At 60.8% G+C, this 11106-nt stretch overlaps 1 protein-coding gene across 1 annotated transcript; it reads right to left on the bottom strand.

Moving 5' to 3' along the window:
• Positions 1 to 2683: 2683 nt before the first annotated feature.
• On the bottom strand, positions 2684 to 7164 carry TULP1 (TUB like protein 1). The gene is made up of 10 exons (XM_082069023.1): positions 7107 to 7164; positions 6748 to 6861; positions 6507 to 6641; positions 6247 to 6338; positions 5842 to 6015; positions 5546 to 5658; positions 4699 to 4807; positions 4394 to 4492; positions 3937 to 4108; positions 2684 to 3198 (listed from the first exon to the last, which is right to left on the bottom strand). Exons 2-10 carry the CDS (start codon positions 6800 to 6802, stop codon positions 3065 to 3067), a joined length of 1083 nt encoding a protein of 360 aa, XP_081925149.1. The 5' UTR covers positions 6803 to 6861; positions 7107 to 7164; the 3' UTR covers positions 2684 to 3064.
• Between the last annotated feature and the right edge of the window lie 3942 nt (positions 7165 to 11106).

Genomic DNA, 11106 nt, shown 5'->3' with positions numbered 1-11106 from the left:
TAAAAAATGATTTTTTTTAAAGCAGTTGAAAAATATTGGCTTTCCCATTGCTGCTTGTCGCTGGCTGAGCCGACGAAGTTCCCGTCCTGCAAACCCACAGCCCGGCTTACCGTCCAGGAGTCCGCCTCTCCCTCTAAAAATGTCACTGAAATGAATACACGGAGAGGAGAAGAGGAGAGAAAAACAACCTGTCACAATCACTTCTTTAATTAATTAATGTATCACCACTTCAAAGCAGGGAGCGAGAGCCCCCGGGGCTGAGGCGACGCTCTCTGCCGGGCAGGGCGCGCGCTGGGGACCAGGGAGCTCCAGGCCTCCCCCTGCCAGGCCAGAGGCTGCCCGTGGCTGGCCTCCCGTGCGCCCTGCGGGCTGCTGGGGCTCTGCCCCTTGGAGCTGCACGGAAACACCGCACAGCCGCATGGAAACACCACAGCTGCATGGAAACAGCGCACAGCCCCGAGGGCGCGGGGGCCGAGCCGGGCCCAGGGCCGGGCGCGCGGGGCTGCCAGACCCCCAGGCTCTGGGGCAGATGCAGAAGCGAGAGGTCAGACAAGAGCTCCCCGCTGCCATCCTCCTGCTCAGGTCCAGACCAGCCTCTTCCTGCTCATCAGCACGGGACGGAGGCGTCGGCACCACGGCCCGCGAGGCCGACAGCACCACGGTGCCGGCGGTCCTGGCTCGGGGCAGCACCCAGCATCGAGCTGCAACCTTGGTTTTTTGTCCTCCCCTTTGCCTTATAACCATCTTTGCAATAACAAAACACATTTACCAGGAGGTTGCCTCAAGGAGGTTCTGACAGTCACCTCCAGCCCCTGGCTGTGTTCGCATCCCCACAAGAGCGCTCCATGGGGTTAAATCCATCCCTAACACCAACCCCCTAAAAATGAAGCTTCAGAAGCCTCAAAGTCTTGTGCCACAGGGAAAACAGCATCCCTGCGGGATGAGGAGACCTTTCTTGGAGGAAGACGCACACACTTTGGGCTCAAATGCTGTTGATAAGTCTCCTTCTCTCTGTTTTTGATCTTTTGTTGCAGCAAGCATTCCTTTCACACCCACGCGCACCCCAGCGTCCTCAGCCATTGGGCTGCCGGCGCATCCGTCACACTTTCCGTCGGCCAAAGTAGATACACATTTCCACTGCTTCCATTCCTCCTCTCCTCTGGTGTTAACAGCCAGCACAAACAAAGGGCCCGAATATCCATCGCCCCATTAAATTGTTTTCATTCGTTCCTTGTGCCGCAGTTGGTTTGGGTTAGAGCGCTCGTGTAAGCGACTGGGGCCTGCAGCCGAACAGTCACCGTGCTCCGGGATGGGGGATGCGCTGGCATCGCCTTGGGCACCCATGGAGGATTTTCTGCTCAGCTTGGGCTGCAGGCTGGGAATTCGGAGGGGTTTACAAGCAACAGTGGGCAACATGGAGACTTCCTGGGTGAACGGAGGGAGAAAATCCCTGGGGAGCAGCTGGGACAACGGCGGCTTGTGCTCCAGCAAGAGGCTCAAACCTCTCTCCCTCACCCCACTTCGTCTTTTCTGCTTCACCGAAGGAAATGGGGAAAACTGTCAGCTCAAATGCTAGCTGAGCTTTTCCCAATTTCAAACAGATGTTGGGTTCGTGGCTGGATTCGGGCAGAAAGCTCTTGCTGTCTCCACATTTGCTGCCCATACCTAGCCAGGGGATGCTGGCTCTGAACCGCAGCGGCTGGTTGTCCCTTCAGCTCACGAGAAGGTCTCAGATCTCACCACGTGGGTGAGGGACGACGTTCCGCACCAGCCCGTTCTCCCTGGCCTGTCCGCCCGTCTGCCCCATCACGAGCGTGTGCCGGTGACTCACAGAGCCCGACTCCTGCAGCTGGTGGGGAAACCTTGGCTCTTTCTGCAAAGACACCGAGGCAGATGTTTGCCGGCGGTCTGGCTGCAGCCCCACCGCCACGGCTGTGTGCGCCGCACACAGGGACAGGTTGGGGCCGTGGTGGCATTGCGACACTGCCCAGTGAGGACAAGCATCCCTCTTGCACAACCACATCTGTCTCATCTGCCTTCTGCCCCTCGGCCATTTCGCTTCGGCTGTGTCTCACAGGGTTAACTTGAGGGGTTCAATTCATGCCCAGGATGGGAGAAAGTCCTATATGTGTCCTGGCAAGGGGATCCCAAATTGTATCATCCCCTCTGAGCGGTGAGTGGTGGGGACACAGGGGGCTCAGTGGGGCCCATACGGGTACTGTGTGTGACTCAGCACCACACCTTGTGAGTCACTGCAGCTTCCTGGTGCACCCAGAGTTTTCCCTTCCAGGTCCCTCCTGGCAGCACCGACCCAGCCCAGCCCCGTGCCGGCGGTGCCGGCGCTGCCTCACGTGGCTGCCGGCCCTTCGCCGCCGGCACCGGCCTCCCCCAGCACGTGCCCGTGTGTCACCAGTGCCCCGGGTGCCAGGCTGCTCCTCGGGGACACAGACGCTGCCAGCCAGGTCAGACTCCGTGGGTGGGGAGCCCAGGATGTGAAAAGACAACGTAGGCACAACACGGCCACTCATGCCAGGGCAAAATGGGGCAAAATGGGGGTTTGGTGCCCATCGGGCCAGGCGGTGGGTCCCTCACCAGAAGTTTGGGCAGAGCCCAGCCACGCATGGGCTCTGTGCACACACAGAGGGATGAGGAAATGCAAAAGGGGAAGACCATCAATCCCCCTCTCGCTGAGACCGAGCTACAAAATACAAACCAGAATCTGAGAAAAAAAGAGGATGAGTTTCCAGGATCTGAGTCCAAGAAACGTCTCAAAGGGATGAGATTGGGATCACAGTCAGCCTCATCTGCTAAATATACCCCAAGCCTGACTCTGCCATCAGCCTCAGACCAGTGATCTGCCCCCGGTTTACCCCGAGGTGATGGCTATGGCCAGATGAGTGTCCCATGGGGCTCTGGGGGCACCGTGCACCTCGAGCCACCCTGGGAACAGTTGTATCCACAAGCATTCGCTGGCAGAGCTGAAAATGGAGGGAGCTGAGCAAGACGGGGATGCAGGAGCTTCCACTGGGCACGGGCATGCAGCCCCGGCGCCCCGGCACAGGCGCTACTCGCAGGCCAGCTTCCCGTCAAAGCTGGAGAGCGCGATGGCGAAGGCCTGCACAGCGCAGAGCGGGTAGTTGTAGTCCATGGTGAAGGCGTCGTCCGCCACACGCCCGAACTGCATCACGATGTAGTCGGCTGCGGGAGAGAGGGAGGGGACGGCTCTGGTTGGCAGGGAGCGGGCAAGTAACCAGGATGTCAGCTCTGCGCCCATCCTGCCCTTTTCTCAGGGGACCCGCACAGCCGCATCCCCCCCGCACCGAGCTCTGCTCACAGCTCATGCCAGCTCAGCACATGTACCAAAAAGCATCATTTTCCCATTGCATGATCCAGGACAGAACCATGACACCCTTCCACGCCCCCAGCGCCCCCCGGGAGCTGCAGCCCCCCACAAGGGACAGGGACCCTGCTCACCCCCCAGGGGACTGCTGCTACCGGAGGGCGGGTGACAGGAAATCTGTAAAAATAACCAGGGGCCCCCCGAGAGGTTTTTTCTGTCCTGTAACCCAACACCCCGGAGGACGAAGGTTTCTGACTGCACCAGACAGGTGACGAGCGGCCGCGGGGACAGAGCCGCTGCCACTCCGGAGGGACTGTCCCTGCGGCACAACGCACCCGCGGTGGGAGCGCTGGCAGTGTGCGCTGCGTGCCGGGGGTGACGCTTGGGGCGAGCGGGTGGCTGTAGTGAATGGGGGGAGCTCAGCGGCCCCAAGGATTTGTCCTCCCCTAATCTGCCTGGCAACAGGTGACCGCGCGCGCCCTCTGCCGGCGCCGCTCGCACCGTCCGGCCTCACCCCGGCCGGGACAAGAGCGAACCTCAGCCAAACAAGGGGGTGCTGCCCCACCAGCACCCCAGCCCACTCCCTCCCGGCTTACGGTCGCTGCCGTGCACGATCTGGAAGTTTTTGACGGAGGCGTGGGTGACCCGGCCATGGAAGTTGAGGACATAGGACTGGGTCTCGTCGTTCCACACCGGTGCCTTGTTGTGCAGCTCTATCACGTTGTCCATGTTTTTGTTCTGCCATCGCATCAGGAGACCGTCGTTATCCTGGGGAGGGTGAGAGGGGCAAGAGCAGGGCCGGGGTGAGCCCCCCGAGCCCTGCCACCCGCCATGGCGGGCCCAGGAGGAGGCTCTGTGGCAGGATCCAGCTGGGACGCGAAATCCAGCATGGAGAACAAGATACAGACCCCATGTCTGCCTCCTCCCAGGGAAGTGCCTTGAATTTCAGGGACACCTGGAAGCGTTTCCATGCCCCAAAACTGATAAAATCCAAGGTAAGCACCAGCAAATCCAGCCCTCAAGGAATTTCTCCCAGTCTGGCCCCTGACTTACGTTTCGGGGCCGGATGGGCACCCTCTCATTGTCAGCGTTCATCCCGGGGATGATGACTGTCATCTTCCGGGGGCCTTTGAACCCTAAAACATTGGTCTCCTGCAAGAGAAGCCCTGTCCATAAAACCAGTGACCGCCATGGGCTGCAGCCTCTCCCCGGCAGCTGAATGAGGGCTCAGGGATGGATCCAGCCCACCCTGCATCGCTTCAACCCCCCCGGGCAGTAGCCCAGTGATAGGGTGCAGGTCAGGACCCCCTTGCCACCTGCCCAGAAGGTCCTGGCGGGGTCCCTGTGCTGCTGCTTACATAGACCACGGCCGAGAGCTCCTGCCGCACATTGGACCAGTCGGCGTTGGCCCTGTCAGGGTTCGCACCGTTGTCAAACACCGTGAACTTCGTACCCATCAGGTTGGATCTGCAGCCAAGGATAGGAGATGGCCATGGCCAGTGCCACTGAATCCCCACCAAACCCCCTTGACCCCGCTCCTCCAGGAACAGCCCCAGCTGCCAAACCCGTACGCAGCCCCTGGCCAAAGTCAGTCTTCCCACCCTTTAGCTATTTGCATGGGTTCAGGACACCTCTAAATTGGGGTGTTATAGGTGTTGCCACCACGGGGACCCTCCAGCATCGCTGTGCGGCTGCCGGCGGTGCAGCAGGCCAGGACTTGCTGGGTGCTGCTTGTAGCCATGACCTGTCTGCCAGGAGGAACCAGACCAGCCTGTTTTCCCCTCCTGGCCCCCCGACACTCCTCGGGTCAGACCTGGCAGTGGGAAATGCCGAATTTAGCCTCCTGCCTGACTGCGCCATTGCTCAGGGCAGCCAGCAACCTGGGGAGCAGGAGTGGGGTGCCGCGGGAACGGGGTGCCGCGGGAACGGGGTGCCGCGGGAGTGGGGTGCTGCGGGAACGGGGTGCCGCGGGAACGGGGTGCTGCGGGAACGGGGTGCCGCGGGAGTGGGGTGCCGCGGGAACGGGGTGCCGCGGGAACGGGGTGCCGCGGGAGTGGGGTGCCGCGGGAACGGGGTGCCGCGGGAACGGGGTGCCGCGGGAGTGGGGTGCCGCGGGAACGGGGTGCCGCGGGAACGGGGTGCCGCGGGAGTGGGGTGCCGCGGGAACGGGGTGCCGCGGGAACGGGGTGCCGCCTCTGCTCCTACCTCAACTTCCCAATGAAGTTCTCTCCCCCCCGCGACATGTCGGTGGGGTCGATGGAGATGAGGTAGTTGGAGGTTTTGCTCTTCTTGCGTTTCCTCCCAGCGAGCAGGAACACCTGGGAGGGCGTGGGACTGCGTGGGGACGCGGCATTGCCATTGGCGCTGCTGTCCCCAGCTTGCCACCCCACTGTGTTTGTGTGAGGCTTGGCCCAACAGGTCACTGCTATGACCTTGCTCAAGTCATGGAGCAAAGATGAACCCCAAAATACTGGGGGTGCCCACACCCCACCCCAGCTCACCTTCTTGTCATTATCCAAGTGGAGGTAATAGGTGGGGTAAAGCCCCCGGTCCATCCCCTTCTTGTCCCGTGTCACCCGGCACTTGACGGTCACTCCCTGTGGCGCTGGTCGGAGCACGAACTCCTCCAGGTTGTCCACCTCAATGACAGGCGACAGGGCCCTCTCCTCCTTCACCTGTGACATGAGAGGGGGTGGTGACCCTAAAACCAAACCTGCCAAAAGCTCCCCTCCTTTCCTTGCTCCTGATTCCCCCTCGGGCTGCAGCTCTGCAGCTGGTGGCTTTGGGGACAGTGCTGCAGCGGGTTTCCCCAAGGGATGCTCCAGCCCCCTGACCCACCCTGGGCAGAAACAGCTGCTGTCCCCACCATCAAGGGGACCCCTGCAGCTCCAGGGAGTATTTTGTACCTTCTTTGATTTCTTCCCTTTCCCCTTCTTGTTGGAGTTTTTCTGCGGGGTCTCTGGGGTCTCCTCCTCGCTCTCAGCCGCTTTGGGAGGCGCTGCAGGCAGGAATGGGCAAGGCACGGGAGGCGATGAGGAGTCTGACTCCTCTGAACCCCAAAACTGAGCTCAGCATAGACCCATGCCAACGCCATCCACCAGAACACCCCTCTCCGCAGCCAGGCGCACCCCCCGCCCCATGAGCCCTTGTGGCACCTGGGTCCCACCTTTCTTTTTGGTTTTCTTCTCCTTGGGGGGATCCCCCCCAGTCTGGAAGAGGGACACCGGGTTTTTCTTCTTCTCTGACCTGATGGGTTTGGTGCTGGAGTCAGAATCATCCTCCTCATCACTGGTGCTGATGGCTGGGGGTGGACACAGGGGACACCATCGCTCAGCACCGAGTGCTGCTGGCTTGGGGTGGTGTTGTGAGGCAGCAGGACTGCCTGCCCCCACCAACTCACCCCATACCTTTCTTCTTGCTTTTCTTCTCCTTCCTCTCCCCGTTCACCTGGAACATGGACATTGGCTCCTTCTTGGTGCTTTTGGCAGATTTGGCTTTGCCATTGGGGTCGTTCTTCTCTCCTGGTGGGACAGAGGGGATGATAAGTGGCTGCACAGGTGGATGGGGACGGGCAGTGACAGGGGACAGGGAGGTGGCAAGGTGGGGGCAGCAGGAAGGTGTTATGGGGAGTGCAGCCCCCCGAGCCCCCCGAGCCTCCCGGGACAGCAATGGGGATGGGGCACAGGTGGTCCCTTCATCCCAGCAAGGACAGATACAAGTGACAGTGGGGCTGGGCTCAAGCCGTCCCCTTCCCCCAGGCACTTACCCTTTGGCTTCAGCTTCTTCTCCCGGCTCTCGCCCGAGGGAGGCTCTTTGGGGAGCTTCTTCTTGAGCTTTTTTGGTGGGTCTTTGTTCTCCACCTCCTCTTCCTCATCCTCTGAGTCCTCAGCCGGCTCTACCCAGAGGGGACACCACGGCATCAGCAATGCGAGCACGCTGTGCATTGGGGGGACCCGCACCCCGCGTGGGCACTCATCCCGCCACGGGCAGGGTGCTGGACGTGTCCGGTGCGCGGCGCAGCGCGCACGGTCACATCGCCATCTCGCGGCTGCAGCCCTGGGGTGTGGAACCGGGCGGGGGGGAGGGAGCCTCTACTTTTTGCCCACCCCACCTTTTTGCTCCAGAGACATGTCTAGTGTGCTGGTGGCACCAGCCGGCCGGCACCGCAGCGTTCCCAGGGACTGTGTCCCCACGCAAGCCCAACTCTGCAGCCAGCACCGTGCACGCAGCTCCTCTGCCCCTTTCCTCCCCTGTGTGTAGATGGGTTTTGGCCAAAAAGCTCCCCAGGGATGTGCAGAGCCCCTGCAGACACCAGGACCACGGATGGCACCCAGGATGTGGTGCGTGGGGACATGAGGTGCCACGAACGGTGCCTGCAGAGAGGCGGGTGCTGCCCCCCCACCTTGCTGCTTCTTGGGGCCCTTGGCCACACGGGAGCGGGAGGTCGGGCTTTCCTTCTTCTTCCGAGGCTCCCTGGTGAATTTGGAGAAGTGGTCCTTGTCACTCTCCTCCTCCCCCTTCTCCTCCTTCTTTTTCCTCAGCTTCTTCACCCCTGTGCATTTCAGGAGATGCCCGCGATCGAGAGCACCGCAGGTGCACCCTGAGGCGGGCGAAGACCAGCATGTGCCCCATTTCCAGGGGAGCCGGGGGGACCCACGCTTACCCTGTGCCAGGGCACGGGGCTCCTCTGCAGCGCCCGCCTCGTCCAGCTTCTTCACCCGCAGGCGCCGGGGCTTGGCCTCGGGCTCCAGCACAGGATCCTGCCGCTTCTTTTTCACCTTCTGCCCCTGCAGAACGGTGCTGCAGAGACAGCGCCGCCCTTAAGCCCCTTTTCCCTTTGCGAGGCAACCGCTGCTTATACAGTGCCAGCTCTCTTCCCAAGATACGGCCAGGCTTTACGCCAACGCCACGTGGAAGCAGGGACCCGTTCCAGGGATGGGTACACGTTTTTGCCTTAAAACGAGTCATTAGCAAACAAGCAACTTACCATGGGGCAGCCACCCAGGGAAGGCAGAGGAAGGAAAAGAGAAAGGTCTGTTAGCAGACAGCCAGGAGAGCACCGGCTCCGGGGCAGACAGCCATGTGCCAGCCCCAGGGACAAGGGACATGATGCTGGCACTGCCCCAGCACCGTGGACCAGCATGGAGGGACAAGCCACGCTGTGCCATGGGGACTCCAGCGAGAGCCACCCGGGCACTGGCTCATCTGCCGGTGGGCGTTGCAGGGCACCTGAGCTGGGACGGGGACAAGGGCGGGCTCCGCACCTCCATCTCCTGCTCCTGCGAGAGGTCCCGCGGAAGGCAAGGAGCTGCGGGGCCACGGTGATGGAGGCCAGCAGGAGCGGGGAAGAAGGGGATTAGGCACAGCGCACCTAATCCGGGTTAGCTGGGCCTATTAATAACCCTGATTTACCAAATACAGAGCATGTAGGGCAGCACTTGGCTCCAGACAGGAGATATTTGGGGAGTGTCAGGTCCAGGGCCCTCAGAAGGTGTTTTAAGCAAATCCAGTTGCACCAGGGCACCCACCACCCAACAGAACATCTTCCTCTTCACAGGGGCTTCTGTCCCAGCACAGCGCGTGAAGCTGTGCTGCAAAAGGGACATCCAGCTGGATCCCAGCAGGATCCCAGCACTGCAGATTTGGGGTGGTGAAGCTGGGGGATCCCATGGCAGATCTTGGAACTTGCTGTTTCTTCCATGTCATCAGCTCACATCGAAAAGCTCCTTCGCATCCTTTAATCCCTTAAGCAGCTGGGGGAGGACAGCCACTTGCTTCGTTACTTAATGAAGCCCTTCAAGGAGGGGCTGTTGATTAAATCAGGAGGTCAATGAAATTGCAGACCCCTCCCAGGGCCGGCAGCACCCAAGGGCTGTGCCGAAATACAGCGAGGGTGGTCTGGCCTTTCCAGGTCACAGTCTGGGGAAAGTGAATCACAGCTGATGGCTTAATTGAGAGGCTTAATTAAGTGTTAATTAGGGACTGAGAGCCCACCTCATGGGGTGATTTGAAAGGATGGAGAGGGGGTTTTGGAAGGATGCACAAAGGAGCAGCTGCTCTGGAGCAGGGGCCCCCAAAAGCTCATGCCCTCCTGGGGCTGCAGCACCCCAACAGAGCAGCCTGTCCAGCGCCACGTTGGTCTTGGTGTGGGGACGGGGTCTGATGATCTCTGGTGGCCCCAGCCCTTGGGGACAGGCTGCAGCAGGGGACGGTGGCACCAGGGACAGGGTGGGAAGGGTTTTTTTCTCACCTGCTTGGGCTTTTGCTGCTGGGGGCTGCCCAGGTCCTCGCTGGGGCTGTGGGGCACAGAAAGCAAAGGGGTGAGGGCTTTCAGCCCTCTGCAGTTCCTGGGCGGGGGGGGGAGGGCAAAACCTGCCAGCTGAGTGACACCCCAGTGTCCTGGGGGCGGGAAAGGTCAACCTTTCGTTTGGCTCAGGCAGCTCCCCCTGTCTGGACTGGGTCAAGCTCAGCCGGCAGCGCCCTGTGCAGCCTGGAGTCCAGGACGGGCTCTGCCGTGGCCAGGGGTGACAGCACTGAGGTTAATTTTGGGACTCCCCCCCCCCCCCAACAGACACTTTGCCTCTCTGCAAGCCCATGAAGCACCATCACACCACGCGCCCGAGTAAAAACCTGATAAACCAGCTCATTAAATTCCAGTTAAACAGAAAATAACAGAAAAAGGCATTGGAGGAGCCGGGACCCAGTGGGGATGCCTGCCCATCGCCCCCCCGCGCGGGTCGCATCCTGCCCGGGCACCCACCTGTCAGCAGCCCAGACCTCCCGCAGGATCTCGGTCTGCAGCGGCATGGCTGCGGGCTGCCTGCCCGGGCACCGGCGCTGCGCCCGGGCACCGGCCGCGCCGAGCAGGATCGGCTCAGCCAGCTCCGCCAGCCCCGGGGAGGAGGAAGAGCAGGTGAAGGAGACGATTAACTTTTTATTTCTCCTGAAACTCGGTAATAGGATTTCAGGGGCTGTCGGCCAGGCCGGCAGGGAGAGCAGCTGGCACGGCAGTAATCCCAGGAAAAGGGGGCCCTGTGGCGGGCACAGGGGCACGGTTGGACCCTGGGTGCCCTTTGCGGGTGCACAGCTTCCCCCCTTGCTGGGTGGGATCCCCAGCGTGGGCAGAGGATGCTGCCTGACCTCCTTCAGGGTTACCCTCCCTGCACGTGTCTCTTTTCCACCAGAGAATGTCATCTTGGGTATAGAAAAGCAGGATTTGGGTTGTTTTGCAATGCCAAGGGCTTCCCTGTGGGTCACCGCTCTGCTCTGACCCCCGTACCATGTCCCCGGGTCCCTTTGGCTGACGGGTTTCGCACCCTGCCCACTGTCAGTGCCTCCTCATTAACAGCACTTAACATTTCACTGTTACTGTTCCCCTCCAAAGCCACCTGCAGTTGCTCTCTGGTTGCAAAGCTGGACAAGCCAAGTGTCCCCACCAGACCCTGTGCCTTGCCCAGCGCACCACAGACACCCCAAAAATGCCCTGGCGCCGTTATTTCCCACCCTGTGCCCAGTGCCACTAGATGGCATTTGAACACCGCTCACCCGGGACCCGCCGGCACCGCGAAGGTTTTGATTCCTTTGTACAAAATGTTCCCAGTACAAAAATCTCTAAACGGCATCTCATCACCTGCCCGGGTTTAATTTCTGTTCCAAGGAGGAGAAAAGCGCCAAAGCAAAATAAAGCACAAATCTACTTAAAAACAGGGGGAAAGCCCAGAACCGCAACGCAAGGGCTTTTTGTTGTGGGTTGTTGATTCTTCTGT

This window comes from Streptopelia decaocto (genome assembly GCF_964273445.1).
Source record: "Streptopelia decaocto genome assembly, chromosome: 19".
NCBI lineage: Eukaryota > Metazoa > Chordata > Aves > Columbiformes > Columbidae > Streptopelia > Streptopelia decaocto.
This window is presented reverse-complemented; position numbering and strand designations above follow the sequence as displayed.